Genomic DNA, 26,694 nt, shown 5'->3' on the forward strand with positions numbered 1-26,694 from the left:
ATGGTTTCTGTCAGTCATTTCTCTTCATATTGCCATGTAGAACTGGACCTGTGTATGTCAGTGGCAGATAACCTCCGATGCCTCAATCTGTGACAGCTGCCTGTCACTGGAGAAAAGATCCAATTGGCTCTGGCTTGCCCAAGGCCCCTCCCTCTCTGGACCAAAACCACTGCCTTTGATTTTGAGATGAGCTTTAAGTAAAAATATGGGGCATCAGCTGTACCATTCTAAACCATTTAAAATGGAACAGAGCACGAAAAAAAAAAACTTTATTTCCAGTTAAATAAACATGGTGAAATACCTTCAGACTTGGAGTAAAATCAATTCCATAATCATTGAAGATGATTGATTGTAGGCCATATTTTTCTATGGGTGCACTGGGCAAAATGGAGTCTCATGCTGTCATCTCCCTGTCCTCTCTGTCCTCCTCACTTATGACATCACACTTCTGGGCCCCCGCAGGAGAATTCTGCCATTCTTCATATTCCACCCAGCCATAGAGCGCCATGGAAACCAGGAGAGAGCCAATCAGAATGTACAGCTTGACATTCACGCACAGGAAGTTGCTGTAAGCAAAGGAGATCACGAACCCTGTAGACTCCCACATCCGATAGTTGGAGAAGGCTGCCTCACTCTGGTCAGGGAAGACAACCCCATACAGCGCTGAAATCCAAAGCATAATGCTGTCACTCTTACCACTGAAATCCAAAGCATAATTCCATCACCCTTACCCCAGGAAGGATAGTAAACCTCATTCACAAATCAAATACATCTAACAGCATTTATCTTTACCGTGGAAAAGGCAGTAAAACTGTATACAGGAAAACAGCCACAGTGTGCAAATATTATTGGTTTTGCCCCAACAAGAAAGATAATGTCCTCAGACTCATTAAATTACATTCATTCATTACATTTGTTTTAAATTATAGTCATTCAGACATATGCCTCAAATAACCAGATGCATCATGTCCTTTTCCCTGGATAACAAACTGAAGAAAGTGTTGCAATGTTACAAGTTTTCACAGATTTTTTTTCAGTGACAGCTGGAGTTGAGGTGTAAATTAAAGCAGTTTTAGCTGTTTTTCTGAGCTGGGGGAGTGCATCCAAATATTTCTGTGGACACAAATGATATTGTTGTCAGGAGCTGTGTCTATATTGGGGTGGGGGGGGGGGTGTCCTATGACACTGTAATTGATCTTTTTCTGTCCAAGTGGTGATTTCAAATGTTGCTTTCTGAATCTGAATTAAGAAATATGAGAATGTTGCTATGAAACAAGAAACTAATTTCGATTCAGCACCGTCAGTGAATGCTGATTTCAGCACTTCCAATCATATTGATATGCCATTAGAGGTAAAAGGATACACAAAATCTTCAGATTAAGGTCATTTTTATCCCCACAGATTAATTAATACTTTTTTCAGAAACAGAATAAACAGCAGCTCAAGCTGTGATTCCTTCTGCCCCTCCACCCCAGACGAACCTGTCTCCCATTCATTCACACTTAGATTGCCTCCCCTCAGGTACAATCATAGAAACTGAAGCATGCTGGGGAAAAGAAAAAAAAAAGAAAAACTTGCCATTGAGTTGCGTCTGCCACACCGCATCCGCCATCGCCCAGAGGGCAGGAAACACAAAGAAGATGGGCAGCTGGCCAGGGTGAGGCCTCCAGTGCAGGAAAGCAATGATGCAGGCAAAATTGAGCACCGCAGCTAAGAGAGGGACAATGTGAAATTTACACCGGAAACAAAAACAACAGCAACACCCAGCACCACTCTTCAAATCATTTTCCCCTGAGAGCGTGTGTAGATGTGGTGGTGCACCCTGCCAAGTCTTGACCACTCAGCCCCAGTCCTGGAGGTCCAGAGCGCCCACAGGCATCCGTTCCCGTCAACGGAATTTCATATCGATAGAAATCAGTTTAGACTTCCTCCCTCGTCCTGAGTGAATAGCAGACCTGAGGGAGTGGAGTCTATAGATCTGTGCTCAATCATAACTAACAGGACACGTCAGTCTGCTCCCAGTAATTAAAGGGCCACCAACCATCCCCATTTTGTCTGCTTTATATACTGTAAATTGTTCCCACTCACCTAAAATGAACAGGGCAACTCTTCCAGTGTATTGAGACAGCTTCCCAAAGGCCAGGGAGCACAGGGAGTTTGTGGCACCAGCACAAATCATGGTGTAGCCCACAAAGTATATCCCCAACGCACAGGTCACATAGTACTGTGGGAAAAAATTGTTATGACAATGAGAGTGTGAAAAAATATGAAGCAATCTGAAGTGCTCAGCTTCATTCCAAAGTGCTTGGTAAAGATGTGCTTTTTGTAAGACCTTCATAACCGCATAATTATTTCAATCTCATATGAAGGACTGATATTTTACAGTGATATACAACAAGAAGATACACAGTACACACGTTTCAAAAGTCTTCAAGTGGAAAATTTGAAAACTTTTTAGATATTTAGAATTTAGCTTATTTAGCTTGTTGCTCTCTGTCTCATGTCAGTCGTACTGAATATTTACACCGTGCTTCATTTGAAAGTATTTATTACACATATTACACATATTAAGATCATGCTTTAAATCTTATAAATATTTTAATCCTATATTTCTCTAGCCATTTTAATGAAAATTTTGATTTCTAGCCTGTGTTCAGGAATGTAACCCTTACCTATAACATTGCATCAATGGAAAACTGGCATTCCCTTCCTGCTGACAGGTGACAGGAAGTTGGTTTTTCACGGGGCACTGGTCCCCCTCCGCTCACCTTGTTGTAGTCTCCGGAGAGGAAGCCCTGCTCCAGCCCGCTGTATACGGTCAGCGGGACGAGCAGAAGCTGCCGCTTGTCCTTCAGGTGTCTGAACGTGGCCAGGAACTCCCTGCTCATCGGCTCCCGCTTCTTCCTGTAAGCCTGGGCTGCCTCTCTGTCTATGTCGTCCAGAAACACCGCCACCAAAACCATAGCCAGGACCGCGACCCCTACAGAGTGACAGCGGCGGCATTTTCAGCGGCATGCTTCGGCCCCATTGTGATAAGGCATCGTGGTGAAATGAGGCTTGTAATCAGAGGCTTGCAGGTTGGATACACAGATAAGACATTGATGTTGCAACCTTCAGCAAAGTTCTTAATTGGTGTCCTTCACTAAATACCCAGCAGATTTGCTCATTAAGTAAATAATGATGTTATGAGGATCCTCCTGTTGTAGACCTCAGCCATGAATATTGGTTTCCCTTCTTCTGTTAACCCACAGAGACCTCAACTGAAAATGAAAAGTTACCCTAACTTCATCTTCACCGTTCATTACCAGACAGGGATACACATTGGTGTTTGAATACTTGGGTTCAATTTGGACATATTTAAGAAAGCACAAATGTAAACACCAGCTGTTTTTAAGCCACACATTTGAGGACTATTCTTAGTGCAAGTTACAAGTCGCTGTTCTGAGCGATCCTGAAGCCTTCATACACAGTGTGCTCTCGTGCCAATAGCAGCGGACGTGTTGTGATTGACACGCCGCAAAGACGCACCGATGTAGCAGCCCAGCAATGTGTTGACCAGACTCTGCGCTGGTCGAGTCGAGTTTCCCGCAGCGGAGCCGACATATTCACAGCTGCCCGCCGCACCGCAGAACCACAGGTCGTCCTCTGTAATTTCAGCTGAGGGAGAGAGCAGGAAGACACAGCGATGCGCTTTATAGCAGCAACAGAAGCAGCGTGGAGATGAAGTCTCTCCTGAAAGAGGACTGGGAGCCTGACGGAGGCCTTAAGGCCCCAGTTTGAGCGCTCAGTAACAGGATCCTGCTGTTGTTATTAAAGTATTAATATTTTTTTTCCCCATCTAGAATGATTTATTTTCGTTGCAATAGAGCTGGACGATAACCCGCTGAGCTACTACCTTGTAGTAAACAGTGAAGCAGTGAACTCCCCTTTTTAAAATTGAAAAAACAAATATTCACCTATTTATGAAACAGAGTGTGGTCTTACAACATACACGCTACTAGAATGAAGGCAAATGATGAACTAAGAGGGGCCGAATGACTTGCTCTCATCATTATACTTCTTCAGGTTCCACATACTTCCACATACCAGAGGTTCTTTTAGTCCTCATGTTTAGTCTTTATGTCTTTAGTACTATATATTCTACTGGTGGACAATATTCTTCTTGTTAGGGCTAGGGTTGTAAATGATATGTTCTACTGATGTTATAAAATAATACATAATATACTCCAATAAAAGTGACCAAGTTAGTCATTCTTTGTAGGAATAATGTCTTCTGGTTATGGGACACAGGAGATGCAGTGGCTGCTTTTTGACTGCTTGATGGATACCATTCTTTTTGTTAGGGATAGGGCTGGAAATTATATGATCTTCTGCTATTTTAGTGTAATATATAATATTATAATATACTCCAATAAAAAGGAACAAATTAGTCATCATTAGGGACAATGTCTCCTTGTTATGGTACATTGGGGATGTAGTTACAGCTTTTTCATGATTATGGTCTCTTTCACAGTTAAAACGTTCTGATTGTTTTTGCCCTGCAGTTTTTCTGTCTGCTAGTTTTTACCCCTGTTTGAATCCTGGCCTAATATGAGGGCCGACATGAGGTTTCCCCACACCGCCGAGGACTGGAACAGCAGGAAGAAGATGCCGAAGTACTGGTTGACCAGGTGGCGCACTCTGCTGCTGTTTCTTCCCGCCTCCTGGTTGGCGCTTATGGTCAGGTAAGTGCACTTCGCTGACCACAGCGGAGCACCGCCCAGGCCCAGGATGACGCACGTGGGGATCAGTGTAGCCCTGACAGAGAGATGATTTTAGAACCCAACACGATACACATGATGCACATTTGAGAGTGGCAATAATTTATATATTCTGTACTACATACCATACATTGACATATATATATTACTTTTTTGTGTGGGTTGCAATGTAGTATGTAGTATAGTACGACACTAAAAACAGAGGCCTACCAGCAAGGGTAGATGTTGCTGAGGAAATAGGTGACATAGCAGGCCATTGAGACGACAATGGTCCACTTGCTGCCCAGGTTCTTGATGATGATTGGTGGAAGGAATATGGAGGACAGAATCAGGGCCGCATAAATGATGCTCAGAGAGGCCACGCCCAACCCCTCCTCAGAATTCAGGCTGCTCTGTGACAAGGAACAGCAGCATCACATTACATTACATTACATTGTCATTTAGCAGACGGATTTGATGGAGGTGAACTGAATGATAAATGAATTTGATAAATCTTGAGTTAAGAACATGCAACCACTGAACTACACTAGAAATGAAATGGTTTCCTCTAATCTGTGAGTTCAGTTACAGCTGTTGCAGTTCTCATATAACCAGTAGTTCTAACTGGCTACCAAGGCCTCACGGATTGAATTTTGTGTTAAACTTAATCATATTTGTAAATGACAGTTTGAACACAATTTTGTTCCTAATTGTGGAACACAAAGAACAGGGCTGTTATCTCCTGGTTTCTCTGATGCGATGCGTTGTTTTGAAATAAATTGTGTGTGTTGGGGGGGGGGGGGGGGGGGGGGGGCGAGCATTCCACGAACTCCTGTAAAAAAGTCATTTATTTCCCCTAACAGTTAACTTTTTGAGTTGGACAAGTTGGCTGCCTCTGCTAGATTTGCACGTACTTTTCAATGAGTAACTTCCATTTGGTAGATACTGCCATTTTGTATCACAGAATGCAGGCCAGAATGCAGTGTGGTAGATGTGGTAACTCATGTGGTAACATTTGCCTGGGGCATGTAATACCAAGCAGACTGATGCATTTTGGAGCTTCTGTGTGAACTTCATGGACACGGTTGTGAGTTCACCAGATATGTCGTCAGTGCCAGACATTCACACATATGTGCTGGACCTTTGCTTGCTTGCAGCACTGACATAGATTTATGTGGTACACTTAAAGGAAGCACAAAGGAAGCTTTTTTTCCTCAAGTCACTTTGTGACAACAGCCCCTGGTTTTTAGATCAAATTGAAGCTATTGCAATTAACTGCTTCAGGAAAAATATACACAATAATCACAATAACATCCCATTCAAGTAAGATTTTATGTATTATGTGAAATGTAGAATGAAGATCAGGAGTGCACTTAGTTTTTAAGAACAGTATGCAATCCAGGTTGGTTAGGATGGAGGAATGAAGTTCTTAAGAAAGCCATTTATTATGTTTTGGAAGTATGACTCAGTTTTGAAGGATTACTGTAAAATAAATTTTAAAATGATTTTAATTTAAAAGAAATTTAATTTGTTTCAACAGTTCAAAACTGATGCACCCTGTGTTGGGTGTAACCATAATAAATACAATATTCTAAAAGATTTTGTACATTATTTACCTTCAAGCCTGTTTTGATATTATTATACCCAATAAATCTTCTGTTCACCCCGACAGATTAGTAGACAGTTATGTACTGATTCAGATGCACAGCTTCCCCCAGTGAGATTTTTCAGTGCAGAATAATTTACGTTCTATGGACACTCTTTCAGCAAATCAAGCGGAGTAGTGTACAGAATAGCCACAAGGCAGTAATTTTCTGCGGTGAAACGGGTTACCTGCAGATTCTGGAGGCTTCCGTAAGCAGTAAACAAGGAGAGAAATCCTAAAGAGACAACCACAACGTTTTTCAGGTTTCGACCCATTTTCCCCCGGCAGACAAATCCTTAGATGTTCCAGAAATCTAAAAATACTCCATGAAAAAGCTGAGGACGAAAGTGTCAGCAAATGGCAACAGAAGCCCAGTCTGACAGCTTAGCCTGCCGCAGGTCCTCTTCGCGCGGTTATCACTAGGAGACCAAAGTTCGTTACATGTCACCCGTTAACACCTACATAATGATCAATACGAGCGCTCCTCCTTATCATGCAACAATATGTAATGAAAAGCTGTATTAGCATGAATTTGTGCTTTTTTTGTTGTTTGGTTCAGGTTAACTTTTGCATCTTTTTATTCTGCTTAGTTACCTGTAGTGTTAAATATCAACCTTCATTAAGCAGGCTACACACATTACTCCAGACTACTGTAAAAAGAACAAGATCACAGAAATATTTATCGCGCGTCTTATGTCTCAAAAAATAAACCCCCCTTGGCATGCAGGTATATTATTATTATGATTGTTGAAGCAGTTGTAGAAGTAGCTTATTGTTGTCATCACCACTGACAAGATCTCAACATACAAAACAAACCCCATCGCACAAAGCTCGCTGTGCACCACCTTAGGGTCAAAAGCGTCGTTTGAGTTTTTTCCAAGAGTGACCACAAGAGGGAGGTCGCACTTGTTTTTTTATAGGTGCAGAAACCGAATGCAATTTCAACCCGTCCTTTTAGACATTGAACAGGATAAGAAAACATGGCAAGACGTAGCCAGCATAACAAACTTGTCTCTCAGAGATCCTTGGAGATAAGGGGAGTATATATTTGGAGTTAGTTTCATAGTTTCATCCATAATCACAGATACATGCTACAAAACACTGTGGTTTACAGAACCTTCTTTGATTATGCAGATCCAGCATCAGCCAAATACTTTCTTTTGTATTGGCAGGGGCAACACAGTGTGTGTGAGAGAGAAAGAGGGAGGCAGAGGGGGCGAGAGCGTGCTGTCTGTTGGATGGGGTGGCAGATAATAATGCAGCCATTGTGTCACTTGGAGTTGCCTGTTGATATCTGTCATGAGAACACTGGTTACCACCAGAGTTTCAGAGGACTGTGTCAGTTCAAGTCCTTTTTTTTCCCGTTACTGCTTTCATCCAATATCCAGCTCCACTGGCTGGGGCCTCAGAGCCACAGCGTGCCTCAATGCGTTTTTGGTGAAACTTGGAAGAGGGCTGCAGTTCTTTATACTCTAAACAATATATCGCTTCTCTCGAGAGGGAAGGGATGGGTGATGCAGAGCTGTGAATTCCTTTGTTACCAGACGGTAATTTGAAATACCGAGAGCTTTTTAGGGGTTTAGAGGCTGCCCCTTACCAATGCAGTGCAGCATGTCTCAGCACCCAGCCTCAGAGTGATGTTACTCAGAGATGATGAATTATTTGAAAGCCTTTTTTCAGCTGAATCATGACATTTTTGTGACATGACCAGTCCAGGGTTTAAAAGCCTGTGTCAGCTGTCTTCTGATCCAGGGAGGGGGGGGGGGGGGGGGGGGGGGAGTCTGGTCTTTCTGTATAAGGGTACTTCAGGATTTTAGTGTGTGTCTGTATCAGGCACCAGGTTTGAGTGGGGATTCACCACAGTAAGAGCAGATTCCTGTGATAATATGAATGTGAAGCCTAAATCTTGAGGAAGGCAATGAACATGAATTGTTTCAGTGAATATCCAGCTTTATAAATAGATAACATGTAAAAACCCTGGTTAATATTGTCTGCCAAATAAATGCATAAAAGAAAATGGCTGCTGAAAAGGACAATGTTCAAACAGCGAGGCTTCTCACTGTTCTGCAATGCGTTCTAATCTTCTGAGAAGCATGAAGGCGTTCTCAGCGTTGTCTGCCGGTGTACTGCGATTTGGACGTGGTGACAATCTGAAACTAATCCAAGCAGCAAAGAAACCCATTGTTGCCCGATTCTGGACTTTGCCTCTGTCACCTTAGGAATCTCTCCTTGTTTCGTCCCAAAGGACACTGATGAACTTCAGGTGTTATAAAAATATCATAATTGTGTTCCAACCACATCTAGATGCTTAACCCTAATTACAAAACCTCTTGTTTTGCCTCTTTTGTGTGACCACAAGTTGGGTTTGACACTTGAAAAGCTGAAGTTTTTTCTATTATTTTACAAAACTGAACTCTCAATAGCTTTTGGCTCACTCCATCTATGGGGAGAGCTCATGCTCCACCCTGCAGCCGGATATCCTTCTTTGGTTGTGGACATACAGCTCAGACCCACCCTGTCTGTGTCGGTTAGACATTGAGAAGCCCAGAGGGAGTGACTGTTCACAGCTCAGGCTGCAAGCATTTTTCACTGTGAAACCTGAAGATGGCACTGTAACAATGTCAGAGTTGCCTCAATTATTTAATTGCCAGTTAATGTATGTTGTTGTCTCTCCGCTATTGTAAGTTTCCTTTGACAGCATCTGGTGATAACAAAAGGTGCCCTACTAAAAGCAGGGCTGATGGATGGGAAGATCGGGGCTATATGTGCACTTGTCAAACAACTCATTAGCATGAAAAACAGTGCTCGTTCAAGCACAACATCCTTTCAGACACCACCGTCAGACAACGGAGTGCACTAGCGGGAGGCATCAGGTTCTGTGACGTAGAGGGCCTCTCCGGGATAAATCACTCTTAGCCTGTTAGCATCCCCAAGCAGCTCTGTTATGGCTGTTTTAAGAATATTAACATCATAATGATTTTTTCAAAGGTGGTTTTTGTACTGAATCAGAAGGGATAAAGTAACCATTTGGGACTTGAACCAACAATCTTATGTTCTTTGGTTGTAACCACACCTCCATGTAATTTGCCGCTTTAAATCAAACCAGTGAGGATGTTCCACAGTTGAGATTAAGGTCTGGGCTCAGCATGACCAGGTTACTGCCTGTCCTAACATTAGTAATTTGCATTGTGTAGTAACATAAGTTATTTGCATTGTGTGTGATGGAGTGGGCTTTGTGGTACTTGGCTGAAATGTCGGTTTTTTTGGAATGTCTGGCTTCACCCTCTGGTAACAGCTCTTTCAACTCTCTGACATTATGAAGGCATGCATTGAATCTTTCTTCCTGGAGAGGGCTTTATGTGGGCTCCAACAGAAGGGACCTTCCTGAACAGTGTGGGGTTATTTATGTCTAAAACATACATAAATGCACCCAACCCAAGGAGACAGTGTGCAGTTTGTGTCTGTTAATCTCCTTGGCTTTCCCTTTAGGCACACAGTTTTCTGAGGAGGCACTTATGGTGGCTCCATGAGAAAATAAAAACACAGGGAAAGAGTCTGGTTGGCCACACCAAACATTCCTTTCTTTTCCTTGGCCAATGGGCTATGCCTAAATCCTGCAGACCCTCAGTGAGTGAGCTCTATGTGTGATGTGGGATGACATCACTAGGCAATTCTATAATATTCTATTATAAAATTCTATATCTAATTATATAAAAAAAAAAAATAATAATAATAATAATAATAGGAGTGGTAAATAGTGGCTACTCTGGAACACAGCTGAAATTAAATCAACATAACTGTTCCATTTTACTATGAGGTAATCCCATAGAGTACCGTCAGTGATAGTCGTCATGCAGTTATTTCTTTAGTTGTTGAATGACAGCATGATTATCACTGTCAGTGTCACAGACCAGTTCCTTATTCATAAATGTGCATTAATTGTCCAGTCAGCAATAAATGAACTGTTTACTAGTTAAGGTCGGCCATATTTAACTCGGCAGATAGCGACTGATGTTGTTTTGTTATTTTTCGCAATACTATTTCACATCATTAACTGTGTTGCTTTCCATAGCTGATCAAAATGGCAGTGAACACAGAGTCAGTTCACTGGCACGGCAGCAAACCAGGAGGGGAGCACTGGTTCTGAGATCAGTCCAAAAACAAAAAGAGTGAGCAGCGTGGGGCTCAGAGACTCCTCACAGGGGAAGCAGTACAGAGAGAGCGTGCGGGTTTTACACAGGCTGCACATGGCTGTATGATGGAGGAAACAGAGAATGAGTGTGTGCAGCACTCACAGGAGACGGGTGGGGAGTCAGCGGGACACCTGTGCTCATAGTCAGGGGAAGCACCGTTAATTAGAATTAAGGAGTGAGAGACAGAGGAGGAGATGATTAAAAACTACTGTTATAGAGAAAGATGGAGGCACAGTTATTTTCAACTTAATTTTACCAATGGTAAGATAATACTACTACTAATAATAATAATAATATAGAATGAGAGTTTTGTTGTTTTTCAGGGTGGTATCTGACCCAGGTTAGCCTATTCTCAGGTAGGGAACTCCGCAGGCGATAGTGTCTCTGAGTGTGTGAAGCCCAGGTAGCCTGGAGACTGGACTGTTAGTGAGAAAAACAGTGCCTGCTTCAGGACTTTGATTCTGACCTCCTGGCTTGTGACTCTGGTGATGCATAACCCCACAGGGGTCACTGACACACTTCCTCTTTCACAATGCAACACTGACAGAAAATCCAAATGAAATGTTCTGCAAATGTAGAGAGAAGCTTAACCATGCAATGTTTTTTTACACTTCGACGAGGTATTACAATCTGTGTGTGTGTGTGTTCTACAACAGTGAAGGGAGGTTTACATTGTGAATGATAAAACTTGTCCTTGCCATTTAATGCTGAGGGTATAGATGACATAGAAGTGAAAACAGAAGTCATCAGCTTTAAAGGCGTTACACTGTCCATTTTCACCATATTTCACGTGAGATGATGTCATTGTTCAATATGTCATCAGGACGTATTTGACACCAAGTACAATTTAATCTTCAGTTGCACTAACGGTATATGCCACTTTAAATATTTAATTGAACTTAATTTTGTCGCATATTTAATAACGCACCTTTAACAGCTCCAGGCAATTGCCTCCCTTGCCCATCCCAAAATATACCCTTCCAACAGCTTGGATATTATTCTACCATGTTTAAGGCTGGCGACTCATGGGGATAAATTATACAAAAAATAATCTTTGATCGTAGGGAATAAAAAAATCTTTGATCTTGTGTGGAAAGATTCATGTTGCAGCAATGCAACTAGCTAGAACTTGCGCGATATTCGAAACGCAGCGTCAAAGACAAAGTGACGGTTTTGATGCCGAGCTCCCTGCACAAGGGCGATTCATGTGAGAGACGCAGCGGCTGGGCGAGCGACGCATCACTGTGCTAGTGAGCGGCGTGTAGTAATGATGGTCGGGGGGCGCGCACGGAGAGAGTGATAACGCCTCACAGGGAGAGAAAACGGAGAGCGATCAGAGAAAGAGAGGAACCGATGGGCAGACGGAAACGGTACACGCCAGGAACATGAGCCAGAGAAGGGCACGGTAGCTCTTTGGAGACCGCACCGAGCCGTTTTTGAGGCTGAATATTAGGTGTAGCTGAACGTTTTAGCTGCTGCCATTATAGCGCACGGGCCGCAGGTCTAATTGTGGACGAAAGGATATTTCCTCCTGCAACAGCTATCTGACAGGATTGACAATGTCGGGGAGCCGGGAGGCGGAGCGGCGCAAACTAGCCGACATCATTAACCACTGGAATGCCAACCGGCTTGACCTGTTCGAAATCAGTCAACCCACCGAGGTGAGTCCCTGGACCTTCCGGGAGATGCAGGCCGCATCTGCATCACTTGACAAGTGAGAAATCTCTGTGTGGGGTGCTATCTAGCCGGCTAATTTTACGCAAAAGCGGTGACAAGTGTGATGCACGATTCCTGGCTAGCTGCACACACAAACACACACATACACGAGATGTCAAGATTGGGAAACGGGCACGCGTTATTTCAAACTGCAGAGGATAGCTAGCTGAACAGCCAGACCATATTTATCTCGGGTAAAAAAATTCATCTTATCGTCTCACTGCATGATCTGTAATGCAGCTAGCTGGTTAGCATCTCGACTAGCTGCAGTCGCTCTCTTCATCGACGGAACCCAAACCGACAGGCTCGCAAGGGCAATGCGAATGCAAGCTTTGACGTGCGCTTTGTATCACGTAGCTGACAAGGGTGGACAACGCGTAGTTATCCAGTGAGATAACTAATACTGTGGTGATGGTGATGAAGATTATGATGATAATGGTGATGATGATGATGACCACTCAAGAGATAACGCAGGGGATATGTCACATGCAAAACATTGGTTGTGGGGGTTGAAATGAGAATCATATTGCTGTATTAATAATTATAACAGCCAGACGAACCCCAATATAAACTGGCATTTTACCCCCAATGACTCTCTAGAATGTCATCGCATGTAATACACTATTGCAACAGGCCTCTCATCATAGGTAACTTGAATTCTCCTGATTCTTAAAATCAGCATTAAAGGCAAGGTTAGCTTCTACATGCTAGGTCACCTGCAACAGTATTTTAAGTGTTAATGAACTGAAAATACCACGATATCGGCCCAAAAGACGCACATAAATAGATAGCTAATGACATCATTTGGTAATGTTTTGCCACGCCCCCTAGCATTTGAAATTCCTGAACAAGCTGCTGCACTGTCGAACGGCAGTGAAATTCGCGTTAAAGTCTACCTGTTGGGTTCGGGTTGCACAATAAATCTGTTTGCTCTTAATTGGTGTGTCGTTTAAATGGGGGTCTAAGCTTTAGCGAACAGAAATACTTCTTAATGACCCGTACTTTAATGGATGCAATGTGTAAGCGTGGTCCTGCTGAAATCGTGTTCTTTATAGTATCAAGATTTCCCACTGAAAGTCTTACTTCAGGATACTGTGAATACACTGTGTGTCGTGGAGCCATTATGCAGACATTTAGGGCACACTTTAAAAAAAAAAAAAAGATTGTATGCTGAAATCCCTGTTTTCACAACGTGGAGGCTGGATCCACATAAGACTAGATTACCAGGGCTTTTTCAGAGTTTAAAGTGACCGACTTACTCTAATATCCAGTGCCCATTCTCTCAGTTACTCAGCAGTGGGTCTCTGTCTGCATTTCTGCTCCACCCTGGGTCTGCAGGGCTTCTGCGTCCCGAAGTCACAGTGTTCTGGAGGGTGATTCAGTCCTGCTTTTTGGGGAGATGTGGTTGTCTACAGGGCTGCAGTGCCTGTGTGCACTCATTCAAAACAAGCCTTATTCAACTAATCACTGTCTTGACTGAATCAATTTGAGTCGGCTCCCGGCTGAATGATGACAGCATTGCCACAGAGGGGTGTAGCCTCACTGTGGGAACGGCACACATGCCCCCCAATCTGTCAGCTGGATGCATCCACCCCTGGGCAACAGCTTTTTAGAGACACTCCTCAGTCAGATTGATACCTGGAACAATGGGTAGTTTGAGCTTGCATCCAACTGATGGCTCCAATTATATAATTAAGGCCAGGGCTGGGCTGAGGAATGCAGGCTGTGAGGAGCTGTGTCCAGTAGGATGCAGAGTGATTGTGTTGCAGGTGGACGGTGCTCTCCTGCCCCTGAGAGGTTGGTGTGTGCAGGTCATGAGGGCGGGGTCAGGGTCAGGGTCAGACAGGCGTCCCCGCCCCCATTCCTTCCTCGTGTGGTTGGAGGTTGAATTGCTCAACTCCAATATACGATACTTAAAAAAAAAAACTGACTAATGTTCTCAAAAGCATATGATTGAACGAAGAACAAATTTTAGATGGTGCTTTTTTTAAAATGACTTGAGGTGTGATGTGTGTGCAGGTGTCAAGAGGTGGCGTCACTGTGAGTCTCTAACACAGTTGTAAGGTGCTTTACACAGCTGGACACACACATGCATATATGATACTTTTATCTGCTAGCACCTAATAAACAAGCCATTTAGAAATTAACTTTTTCGATTGATCTTATAGAGCAGGACAGAGAGAGGGAGAGGTGCATCGCTTGTTAGACTGTGGACACACTGCAGCAGTAACATTCTTTTGCAGTTAAGGCATAAGAGATGACTTTGCTGGAAGCTTCTTCTATAGCCAGGGACACACCAGTTTGTTCCCTCTCTATGTCACTTATCAGGGGCAGTGCACTGGTAAAATGTTCTTGGCATGTTATGCTCTGTTTGTACCAAAATTAGCCACAGGCTACTTTTCCCTGTTAGTCCCAGAGTGTTTTTTTGCATCCTCCTCTCTGGCCTCGGACTGAAAGAGAGGAGACAGGGTATCTTTTGTTTGTGAATTACTGCATACACAGTGTTTGAACTTGTTAGCTGTTATTTGTATTGTTTGTTTGTATCGATTAATGTGATGTAAGTCACCCTGATTAGAGCCATCAGACCAGTGAGCAGATGGATGGTTGGAAGGAAGGACACAACCTGACCATCATAAACTGGAAATAGTAGATTAGACCTTGGGGAACTGTACTGAGCTGGAGGACTCCCCTGTTAAAAAAAAAACTCTTTAACTTCTGTTGAGATAATTGTTATGATAAGCTGAAATGGAGTTTATGCATTATGAACTGCCAACTTCATGTATAATTTCTGCACATGCCGGTCCTACGAAATAATCAAATTGACTTTGATTACGTTTACGAAACCGGTCACAGACCTGTAGGATTTTCCGCCCGAGAAGCATGCAGTCCCTGCCACTGCGTGCTGAAGGTTACAGCAGCTGGTGCTGGGGTCCTGGCTCAGGCAGCGTGTGCATTTTTGTGTGCGTGTGTGTGCATGCTGAATTTTTACACACAGTCCACAGAAATGCAGAGTGGTCCGTGATGAAGTGGTGTTGGGGAATGTGTTCTGCCTGTAGGTCATGATCGGGAGAAACGGGCTTGTACAGTCACCTACAATCTAGCGTAGGCTGTCTGGGTTCTGGATTGTTTTTTTTTTTTTTCTTCACCAGAGCAACTCCGGTAACTGGGCACACCTGGCCGATGGTTATAACTGCAGCTGCACCTGGAGTCTGTGCCGTTGGAACCTGCTCTGATTGCTTAACTAAATGCCTGTGGTGATTGTTTTTTTTTAAGAAAATGTCTCTGCATCGGGTTGCTGTGTTTGTATTCTTACCATGTTTTCATATGGATGAATAGTTTTAGTTTAGTTGTCATTCAGTATATTCATCTCATTGGGGGTTTACAGTGATTTTAGGGGTTCTCTAAAAGGGAAACTACGTGGGGAAAAATGAACCACAGGGGAGATGTTTGGTTGGACAGCATAATGACCCATGCTGACCACATGATAACTGTAAAGAAGCTCCTGATAATATTTCACTGAACACCCCGAGGTGCACACTTCAGAAACTCAGTTTCCCTGTTGATGGGACCGGTCCACTGCCTGTTGGGTTTTGCGGGAGCTGCTGCTTGAGGCCGTATGTGAACACCCGAAGACCCTGTAAATGATTATATCTGTGGGATTCTTTCAGCAGCATACCCACCACACAGCTACACAGGGTTATTTTACCTTACGAGTTGTAGATTTGGTGTGAGGTGATTTATGACACGGGCGACCCTCTTTTCCACATTCACACCTTCCTGTCTAGTCAGAGCAGGCTGGCCATACCCCCTCATTACAGATGCGGAGTGAAAAACAAGCTCAAGGTGCAAGAGCGGTGCAGCAGTGTGTCATGTGTTAAAATGCTGTCTAGCTACACTGCCCGCTTCACAACTTCGGAAGTAGTTGACCTTCATATGTAATGAAGTTTTGAAGACTGCCCATTTGGCATTTTCGGAGCACAATTGAAACTAAAGAAAAAAACAGAGGGGCTGTACTGATTGGACAGTTTTCCAGTGCTGTGTCTGGATTTGCCGAGCAGATCTGATTGAGCTCACAGACTGCACTGGAAGCGCTTCATTTTTTTTTTTTTTTTTGATGGGGATGTTCATATTAATTGTTGATGTAACGTGACACTCTGTGCCTTTTAAGAGAAAAACAGCCAAAGCCTGATTAAAAATGTAGAGACTGTATTACGATCAACTACAGCATTGTGTTAAAATTTGTGTTACATGTGATGTTGGTGAAAAATATATAAAAAATAGATTTGTAATTTCAGTTCAGACATGCAAAAATGTGTGACTGGCCTTGGAAAAAGTGTTTAAAAAATTAACCATCGATAAATAATAAATGTTTAGGTATAAATGTTTAAAAACTAGATTGAAATTCTCTGCATTGTTATATTTGCAGCTGCCTCAGTGTAAGCTATTCTTACCCTGCAGCAGGCATTAGTTAGAAGAGTACTTCTGAGGCCTTCACCAAGAATCTTCTGGCCTGGGCATGTCATAGCCACTCTTGCCTGTTTTTGACATATTTTTGGCAAAATGCTTGGTAGCCGTCATGCCAGTAACAGGTCTTAAACTGAAAGGCATGGGAAGGTTAAGGAGATACCCTCTCCCTGCGTTTCCCTCCCCAGGACCTGGAGTTCCACGGCGTGATGCGGTTCTACTTCCAGGACCGTGTGGCGGGAAACTTCGCCACCAAGTGCGTCCGTGTGTCCAGCACCGCCACCACACAGGACGTCATCGAGACTCTGGCCGAGAAGTTCCGGCCCGACATGAGGATGCTGTCCATGCCCAAGTACTCGCTGTACGAGGTCAACGTCAGTGGGGGTGAGTCTGGGGGCCTGGTGAACACCCTGCGTTAGTGAGGGTGAGTCTGGGGATCACCCAGCATTGGTGGGGGTGAGCCTGGGGGCCTGGTGAACACCCAGCGTTAGTGGGGGTGAGTCTGGGGGCCTGGTGAACACCCAGCGTTAGTAGGGGTGAGTCTGGGGGCCTGGTGAACACCCAGTGCTAGTGGGGGTGTGTCTGGGGGCCTGGTGAACACCCAGTGTTAGTGGGGGTGAGTCTGGGGGCCTGGTGAACACCCAGTGCTAGTGGGGGTGTGTCTGGGGGCCTGGTGAACACCCAGCGTTAGTGGGGGTGAGACTGGGGGCCTGGTGAACACCCAGTGCTAGTGGGGGTGTGTCTGGGGGCCTGGTGAACACCCAGCGTTAGTGGGGGTGAGTCTGGGGGAACTGAGGAACTCCCAGCGGTAGTCGGGGTGAGTCTGGGAACTGGGGAACACAGACCCGTAAACCCAGTTGCCACTGTAGAGCTGGAACCAGACTGGCTTATTATAACCCTGTATCATCATGGATGTAAAATCAGGCTGCCTCATTATAACCCTGTGTCATCATGTAGATCTGGAACCACGCTGAGCTCCGTTGCTCAAATTTCGGGTAGTTTTCCATGACCTTTCCTCTCAGGCCTGCCACTGTTAGTCCAGCCTGTTAGCGCTGTTTGCAAGTGAGCTGAGTCAGCAGCTGCGTAACTGTGCTGCTGGTCATGGCATCTGCTAACTGATCCCATCAGCCCTCACCCATCAGCCCTCACCCATCAGCCCTCACCCATCAGCCCTCACACATCAGCCCTCACCCATCAGCCATCACCCATCAGCCCTCACCCATCACCCATCACCCATCAGCCCTCACCCATCACCCATCACCCATCAACCATCACCCATCACCCATCACCCATCAGCCCTCACCCATCACCCATCAGCCATCACCCATCAGCCCTCACCCATCAGCCCTCACCCATCAGCCCTCACCCATCAGCCATCACCCATCAGCCATCACCCATCAGCCCTCACCCATCAGCCCTCACCCATCAGCCCTCACCCATCACCCATCACCCATCAGCCCTCACCCATCAGCCCTCACCCATCAGCCCTCACCCATTTATTTATTTATTGAAAACAGTGGCCTTGGACTGTAAATGATATCCATGCAGTTGGCTCAGTCTGGTTAAATTGTCCCAACAGCTCTGTGCCAGATCAGTGCCAGATCATCCAGCTTTAGCTCCAGTTCAGGCTAACCTGATTCCAGCTCTATAGCGGGAAAAGGGTGTCTTTGAAGCCTGCATGCCGGGCTGCAGAAATGGAGGAGTTGGGTACAGGGGGAATGGAGGTCAGGCAGGGTGAAACTGGGAGTTGCAGTTTGGGGGTTCGGGGAACTGGAGACTTTGGTACTTGGAACCCATTGTGCATATGCAGATTTTTAAGTTTTTTTCCAAATTTCACAACGCACGACGATGCTATGCACATCAGATCAGTGCAAACGTGCTCAGGCTTTTGACTTTCTGCTTGAATTCAGTGTTTAATTCACACAGGTATGCTGAATGCCCAGGGGGAAAAACCCTTTGAATAAATTACCATGTAATGACAGGTTTCTCACAGCTAATGGAGTTTGTTTGGTGTTTTTGGTTAGTGTTATTCCCCACATTGCTTGTTCTGAACCTTCACTGTACCTCTTTCGAGAGCTGGCTTGTTAGTCGTACCCCCAGTCCCACCTCCCTGACCAGTGAGAGGCTCATGTGACGTGCTTAGTACAGTTTGACAGCTTTTTACGGACACATTATTCAGCAAATTCTTGTGGGTACAGCATTCCTTCATTCCTTCGTATCACAGAGGAGCTAGATATATGGATAGATAGAGACTGAGGTCAGCTGAGGATTATTGTGTGCACTGCCTTTCAGCATGAAGCTTTTTTCTCCATGGAAAAACAGGGAGATGAACTATGAGCTAGACATACAGTTAGATACGTAGATAGATAGATAGGTAGATAGATACTGCAGTGAGCTGTTTTTCAGCATGGAGCTTTTTTCCTCTGTGGAAAAACAGGGAGATGAATGTCTGGTTGTCCCGTCTCTTTGGTGCAGAGGAACGGAGGCTGGACCTGGGTGAGAAGCCTCTGGTGGTGCAGCTGAACTGGAACAGGGATGACCGCGAGGGCCGCTTCGTCCTGAAGAACGAGAACGACTTCGTCCGTAAGGTGGGGGCCGGCACGATTGTTAAGGGTCCCCCCCCCCCCCCCCCCCCCTCACAGACTGCGTGGGAGAACAGCTCTGTTTCCTCATGTGGAAAGTGCAAAGCAAAATGTCATAAGCACAGGAACTCCTCTCTTAATAGTGCACGGTTTCAGATGCCCTCGGTGTGGTTTGAAATGGCTGCTGGGTATCACACAGGTGTTTGCTGAAAGCACCCTCCCCTCTCTCACTCTCTTCTCTCTCCTTCTTCCTTCTCTCTCCTTCTCTGTCTGTCTCTCTTTCTCTGCCTCCCTGTCTCTCTCCTTCCCTCTCTTTCTTTCTGTCTCTTTTTTCTCTCTCCCTGTCTTTCTGTGAAGCGCTGTGAGATTGATACTGAAAAGTGAAATGTCTGTTTTCCGGCTAAAATTGGGCTTTTGGTGTTGGTGGAAAAAAGGCAGGAGATGCGGAGTGCGTCTGTGTGAGCGTGTGTCTGTGTGCGTGGGTGTGTGAGTGTGTGTCCGCGTGTGTCCGCGTTTGTACGCACGTGTGTGTATGTGTGCATGGATTTGAGAATGCCTGTGCGTGTATGTGAGAATGTGCGGAGCACATGGAAACACAGGAGACCTCAGCCTGGATTATTGCTGTCTTCACTGCAGTCCAGTTAGACGCTTTACGAGTGGTTTTGAACTTCGTTCCGAACCCGGCATCTCCACGAGCCCCGCTCCGATCGCATTAGCGTCAGAGTCCTGCTTCATACTGTGCCTGTCTGCTGGGTCCCCAAAGAGCCATTAGGCTGCAGTCAAACACTAAGTGTTGAGCACAGCTGTACGGTGGGAGTGGAGACCGCTGCGCTGGCGCAGGACTCTGGTGCTGTGAGATGGCTGGCAGCTGGGAGACTCTGAGGGTCTTGGTTTATTCATTTATTTTAATGTAGTTCTTATTGGTTTTTACCTAGTATTATAATTAAATATGATAAATTTCTGGATCGTGTTACATCATTCTTATGGTTAGTGTTTTATCGCAGGTATTTGTTTGCTCAGCGGGTGCACAAATATGGAAACTCGCCTTTCACGGAGAGTTTATGCGGCGGGATTATCCGCAGCTCAGGATCGGAGTCGTGCACCGGGAGCTATGGCGGTCAGCGCGGAACCTGGGAGGTTCTGGCTCTGTCTTTGGGAAGGGGAACCCCGCTGCACGCTGTCTCTGTCTGCTTTCGGTTATGGCGGTCAGCGCGGAACCTGGGAGGTTCTGGCTCTGTCTTTGGGAAGGGGAACCCCGCTGCACGCTGTCTCTGTCTGCTTTCGGTTATGGCGGTCAGCGCGGAACCTGGGAGGTTCTGGCTCTGTCTTTGGGAAGGGGAACCCCACTGCACGCTGTCTCTGTCTGCTTTCGGTTAATTCCATTTTCATCTTCGTGGGCGGGCGGACCCGGGGGAGAGCTTACTCACACGATCTTTGAATCTGCTTTGTTTTCTCTCCTCTGAGGCATTGTCAGGTTCATGACATGTAAATGGGGGGAGCCAGCTTTGTTTCTGTTGGCAATGTAACTGTGAAGCAGAAGGCCATTGTGAGCTAACATGGATAGTATGGCTAGCATGACTAGCTTGGTGGGTGCACACAACGGGCAGCAGTCCAACAAATACATGAGATTCAGCTTTACCTCCTCGCACATAGCTAGCACCATCATCACCTACACACCTGAACAGCATAAGCATTAATTCAAGGCTGACGTAAATACCATTGTATTTTTATGTGCTTTTGCGTTCTTGCCATTTGGGCAAGTTGACTTTAATAGTAGCCTGGGTGGCAATGCTTCCCTCATCCAGGCCTACGGTTCGAACCCAAGGAAAGCGTTCAACATCTGCCTTATGAAGACTGTTGTGTTTGGTGGTTTTGCATATATCAAACTAAGCACTTTTCCTGGGGTTTTTTGACTGCTTCTTGATTTATTGTGGAAGTATAAAATCAATTTTAAGTGCAGGCTTAGATGTTTGTACGTGCAGTTGCTAGCTAAACTACCAAAAGTTTTTTAGTGGTCTTTCTGATGGTCACTCTGATTAACCCTTTGTCCTCCCTTTGTGGTCCAGGCTTCACAGAAGATGAGCAATGGCCCAGAGAAGCAGGAGCGGGAGGGTGTGATACAGAACTTCAGGAGGTCGCTTTCCAAGAAAGAGAAGAAGAAGGAGAGGAAGAGGGAAAAAGAGACCTCTGTTCGAATCCCAGATGGAGACGCCTCCTCTCACAGGGAGGATGGGTAGGTCTGCTGATGCAGCCGTTCATTGGACATCATATGCACTGCACAACAGCTGCAAAACATGAAGATCATTTGCTTTTGATTTGGTATTCTTTCCTGAAAACCTTCATATATGAGACCCATTCTTTCTCTCCTCCCCTCATCCCCCATCTCTCTCCCCCTCCCTTCGCCCCCCCCCCTCTCTCTCTCTCTCTCTCTCTCTCTCTCTCTCACTCTCTCTCTCCCCCTCCCTTTGCCTCCCTCTCTCCTTTTCTCTCTCTCTCTCTCTCTCTCTCTCTGCCCCCCCCCATCTCTCTCCTGTGTCAGGGAGAGGTCCCGGCTGGCGGCGGAGGTGTATAAGGACATGCCGGAGACCAGCTTCACGCGCACCATCTCCAACCCCGAGGTGGTGATGAAGCGGCGGCGGCAGCAGAAGCTAGAGAGGAGGATGGAGGAGTTCCGCAGTGGGGACGGGCGGCCCGATTCGGGTGAGCTGCCCACCTCACGGCCCGGGCAACCAGACGCTTTCCCAGAGTTTCACTCTCTCATAGGCCCAAAATGAAAACCCAAAACCTGAATCCAGCAGCTTTTGAGCTCCCTTTGGAAACACGTCATTTTGTGCCATTTGCAAACCAGTTTGCACCCGTCCCGTAATTGTCACAGTGATGGGAGTATATATTAAATCATAGATTAACTGAACACCCACACCCTTCTCCAGGGCAGCTCTCATTGTGCATTGTACAGTTGCACTTGTTCTAAAATCTGCTTTTACAGCAGTTTAACTCATATAATTGAAGTTAAGGGCCATGCCAAACAGTACAGCAGCAGTGAATCTCACGGGATTTGAACCTCTTACCACGACTCCACGTTACCCTGGAGATGAAAAGCTTTCTGTGATCTGTCTGACGCTTTAACAGACGCCACATCACCCTTGTCTTTCCAGGAGGGACGCTTCGGATTTACGCAGACAGTCTGAGGCCAAATATCCCCTATAAGACAATCCTGCTGTCCACCGCGGACACGGCGGAGGTGGCGGTGACCGAGGCACTGGAGAAGTACGGGCTGGAGAGGGAGAACCCGCGGGACTATTGCCTCGCCCGGGTAAGGCCCTGCCCCCCTCTCGTACCCGCTGCGTTTAAAACTGCAGAGAACCGGAGAGCCTGAGTCTCCAAATCCATACTCTACACATGAGAGATAAGCAGAATGAGCCTGGTTTTGTCTGGTTTATCATGCTGTTGATGCAGGGTGGAGTCAGGCTGTAAGCGCTGTTAGAATGTGGCGCTGTTGATGCAGTGTGTGTGTGTGTGTGTGGTGCTCTCGGCCTGCAGACGGTGCTGCCCCCAGGCTCTCAGCGCTCTGACCACAGGGAGGGGAAGGAGGTGGTGCTGGATGACTCCGAGTGTCCCCTGCAGATTTTCAGGGACTGGCCTGGGGACAAAGGTACATCCGCCGGGGCAGTGCAGACGTCTAGAGCTCCAACACACCGCGAGCAGGGCCATTATTTAGTTAAGTCGTGAATCAATCTCTGCACTGAGTGAAGTTATTTGGCAAAACAAATATTTCCCCTTACTGACTCCAGGGACCAATTACAATGACCTTAGCAGAGGTTTTAGCCTTGATTGTTCAGACAACCTAAGCACTGAACTCACCGAGGACAGGGGTGGCAGTTCCTAATCTCTCAGATATTACCAAAGGAAATGAGAGCAGAAAATTGACTGTTTCATGAGCCAGATGTAATTTGACTCATTCTGTGAGGCGGAGCACCTGTGCACTTTGGAACCCCCCTGTGTGAGTTCGGTAAATTCCCTCCGCTGTGCTGCCCCCTCCTGGCGACTTTGAGCACTTCGGCCGATGCTCTGGGTGTTTTTGCAGGGGAGTTAGTGTTTCAGCTGAAGAAGCGTCCTCCAGACCACGTTCCAAAGAGAGCGTACGGTCACGAGGACGGAGCAGGCCGGGGGAGGCCGCTGGACGGACACCCGCACCCCGAAAAGACAGCTTACCTGGTGGAGCTGAACCCAGGTAAGGCTCCCACGTACACAGACACACACAGGCATACATACACACAGCAAAAATCAGCTACAGGCACAAAACACACCCCCACACACACACAGCTACTCACAAACACACACACATTACATACACCTAGAGTCAACCACAGAAAAACGCACTTACACCTCAATATGGGGCACCTCAAAGATCAACCATGTAGACACACACGCACACACACACACACGCACACACACACACACACACACACACAGAGCACATGGTCCTCCTGCTTTCTCTCACTCCCTCTCCTTTCTTCTCTCTCCTGCCACCCTGGGGCATGCCGTCTGTCCGTTATCTCTCTGTCCTTCTGCTCTGTCTCCGTCCGGCGTCTGTGTCTCTGCCCCTCCCACACAGGGAGGAGGAACCACTATGCCTACTACCAAGCCTTTCGGCATCACCAAGGTAACGCCTGCCCCCCCTCCCAGCGCTTCGACATCGCTCTGCTTTTATCTTTCTCTACGTTAAGGGGCACGCGTCTGTGACTCGTGACGCGATTTTGTGAAGGTGGAAGCTCAGTTTTCCAGGCTGCAGTTTGCGCATGTTTCTTTTTCCATTTTCTGCCTTTCTTTGCTTTCTGTTTGCCATGTACTCAGTGTAAGTCACGAATCTGTGTGCCCGCTGTGTGTTTTCTTCGTTTTGGTCATTCATTTCATTTGGTATTTCTTTTTTCTTTCTTTATTTCCAGAACGTTGTTAAAGCAGCAGTGTGATGTTTGCATGTGAAGAGCGCTTTATAAAATCAAGTGTATTTTTGGTGTTGCTGCTTATGTTTTTGCCATTGCCATTGCCATTGCTGTTGGGGTGGTCCAGCCCGGTTTTGGCTGGGTGTGTTTGTCCCGGTAACTGTGTCCTGGCGCTCCACAGATGGCTCGGACTCCAGGGACAAACCCAAACTGTACCGGCTCCAGCACAGCATCACCCCTGTGGGCTCGGAGAAAATGGATGACCACTCCATTCAGGTGAGGAGAGCCAAGTCTGAAGATTCACTTTTTAGCAGAACCATAACTTTGCATTGAAAACTTCCCCCAATATAGGGCATTCCGTCTGCGCTAGAACTTTTTTTTTTAAACCATTGTCTCTTCTGTTTTGGGCTAAGTTTAGCTTTTCTGCAGTGTTATTCCCATGACTTTATAGACATTGTGCTGCACTGAATGTCACACAGGTATGCAAGTATACATTCCACTTGAAATATCAATTTTTGTCTATGTGAAGTAGGAGTGCGTAGAACATGAAGCACAGTAATAAATATAGATATAGTTTTTTTCAGTAAAATGGATTATTGGTTTATTGTTATATGTGCATTTTTATTATTGTTTCTGTGCATTTTTAGTAAATTAAATAAAGTAAAACAGAAGTGCACTAATAGAAGAATTCTCCCGGTTTGTGGCCGTGCTGACTCTCTCTGTGTCTGCCTGTCTCTCTGTCTGTCTGTCTCTCTGTGTCTGTCTGTCTGTTTCTCTGTGTCTGTCTGTCTGTCTGTCTCCCTGTGGCTGCCTGTCTGTCTGTCTCTCTGTGTCTGTCTGTCTCTCTCTCTGTGCCTGTCTGTCTTTCCGTGGCAGCTGGTGGAGCCCGGCGTGCTCTCTCACCACTGCGACCTGATGCTGGAGGATGGGCTGGTGACAGTGACGCCACGTTGCCTGGATGCTAAGACGTTGGTGGACGGGCGGCGCATCTCGGAGACCACGGTGCTCCGCAGTGGCGCTACGCTGCAGTTCGGCTCCTCCCACGTCTTCAAGTTTGTGGACCCCGCCTACGACCAGGGCATGGCCAAGAGGAGCGGGGACTCCGGGCCCGCCTTTAGGGGCGGGCACAAGTCGGGGTACGCGGGGTTTGTGTGGGGATGCCTGTACAGAGAGGTGCTGTTGGTTCCAGCAGGAACGAGAGCAAAAGGCTGTGTTTGAGTGGACTGATGAGACGAGGTTGAGAACGCCATTCTGGAGCGGCTCAATCAGGAGTCAGAAAACATGTCCCAAAACCACTTTTCATGCTCACAGCCTGAAAATGGGGTTTGAGAGACCATCATTTCCTCTGTAACAGAACTGCTGCACTCCGGTCCTGGAGGGTTTTCCAGCTCTCTTTACACCGCTAATACTCTCAGTGCTACAGGGGAGGAGCAATTGGGTCTTTTAAGCCAATTATAAGTTGAATCAAGTATATAAAAGGAAAGATTGTCTACAGACACTGTGGCCCTCCAGGAAAAGGATAGAGTAGCCCTGCAGACACTGTGGCCCTCCAGGACCAAGACTGAGTAGCCCTGAAGGCACTGCAGCCTTCCAGGACCAGGGTAGAGTAGCCCTGCAGACACTGCGGCCCTCCAGGACCAGGTTGAGTTACCCTGCAAGCAGTGAGGCCTTCAGGACCAGGTTAAGTTGCCCTGCAAGCAGTGAGGCCTTCAGGACCAGGTTGAGTTGCCCTGCAAGCAGTGAGGCCTTCAAGACCAGGTTGAGTTGCCCTGCAAGCAGTGAGGCCTTCAGGACCAGGTTGAGTTGCCCTGATCAGTGGGAAGGGAGGTGCATACAGCTGTGCCCTCATGGCTTCCAAATTCCAAGTTGTTAATTTGCTTCCAAAAGACCAGACTCACTTCAATGATGAATTTTATTTTCTTGGAATGTCAGAGGGGGTCACTCACAGTCATATAGCTGGAGAAACTCAGGATACTGGCCGTAATGACAGCTGCAGGCACCCCCCCCACTAAACAAATCATCTCAATTCCAAGAGCCAAAAGGTCACTTGAGTGCATTACAGATTTATGAGTAGGTACCACAGACAAGGACAGCGTTGCTAAGACAAGGTCTTTCCTGTTTAATTGATTGAACGTCAGTCATTTTTCTGTTTGAACAATGGTGTAAATCACATTGAATAACATTTGTTTACCCCTAAGCTAAGCATGTAATCCAGTAAAGCTATGATAAATGATTCTGTTTAAGGGAATATGCTGTTTGTGAAAGGGAGAGGGCCTCCTCACTCTTCTCTATGAATCACATACATTCAGATTGTTCTGAGAAGCTACCCAGGAGCTGAAATTCGCAGAACTGAAAGGGAGGAGTGATTGGTCAATTGCACGCAAATTTCACCAGCAGAGAGAGATGGAGAGG

The 26,694-nt window shown here is 46.1% G+C and overlaps 2 protein-coding genes across 3 annotated transcripts in view; one reads left to right on the forward strand and one right to left on the reverse strand.

Annotated features, from left to right (window-relative positions):
* Positions 1–386: 386 nt before the first annotated feature.
* LOC118787515 (protein unc-93 homolog A-like) lies at positions 387–6,659 on the reverse strand. The gene is made up of 7 exons (XM_036543103.1): positions 6,573–6,659; positions 4,971–5,152; positions 4,568–4,797; positions 2,769–2,980; positions 2,089–2,224; positions 1,579–1,710; positions 387–663 (listed from the first exon to the last, which is right to left on the reverse strand). The coding sequence occupies exons 1-7, from the start codon at positions 6,657–6,659 to the stop codon at positions 395–397; spliced, it is 1,248 nt and encodes a 415-aa protein (XP_036398996.1). The 3' UTR covers positions 387–394.
* A 5,045-nt stretch (positions 6,660–11,704) lies between these two features.
* Positions 11,705–26,694, forward strand: part of LOC118786651 (afadin-like) — a 34,810-nt gene continuing 19,820 nt past the window's right edge. For both annotated transcript variants that reach the window (XM_036541857.1, XM_036541858.1), the window contains exons 1-11: positions 11,705–12,238; positions 16,946–17,141; positions 19,233–19,345; positions 21,406–21,572; positions 21,879–22,039; positions 22,495–22,652; positions 22,880–22,991; positions 23,424–23,570; positions 23,955–24,002; positions 24,464–24,558; positions 25,159–25,418. In XM_036541857.1, the coding sequence (XP_036397750.1) occupies positions 12,137–12,238; positions 16,946–17,141; positions 19,233–19,345; positions 21,406–21,572; positions 21,879–22,039; positions 22,495–22,652; positions 22,880–22,991; positions 23,424–23,570; positions 23,955–24,002; positions 24,464–24,558; positions 25,159–25,418 (1,559 nt within the window). In that variant the 5' untranslated portion in view covers positions 11,705–12,136. The remainder of the gene's footprint in view (positions 12,239–16,945; positions 17,142–19,232; positions 19,346–21,405; positions 21,573–21,878; positions 22,040–22,494; positions 22,653–22,879; positions 22,992–23,423; positions 23,571–23,954; positions 24,003–24,463; positions 24,559–25,158; positions 25,419–26,694) is intronic.

Source organism: Megalops cyprinoides, chromosome 12 (genome assembly GCF_013368585.1).
Source record: "Megalops cyprinoides isolate fMegCyp1 chromosome 12, fMegCyp1.pri, whole genome shotgun sequence".
NCBI classification, from domain to species: Eukaryota; Metazoa; Chordata; class Actinopteri; order Elopiformes; family Megalopidae; genus Megalops; species Megalops cyprinoides.

Bases quoted from the DNA above. Each gene is read 5' to 3' on its own strand.
- LOC118787515 (XM_036543103.1), bottom strand. From the start codon at position 6,659: ATGGGTCGAAACCTGAAAAACGTTGTGGTTGTCTCTTTAGGATTTCTC. The intron at 4,798-4,970 runs GTAGGCCTCTGT...TCTCTCTGTCAG, and splicing joins AGCAACATCTACCCTTGCTG to GGCTACACTGATCCCCACGT. The intron at 664-1,578 runs GCAAGTTTTTCT...TTTGGATTTCAG, and splicing joins GTGGCAGACGCAACTCAATG to CGCTGTATGGGGTTGTCTTC.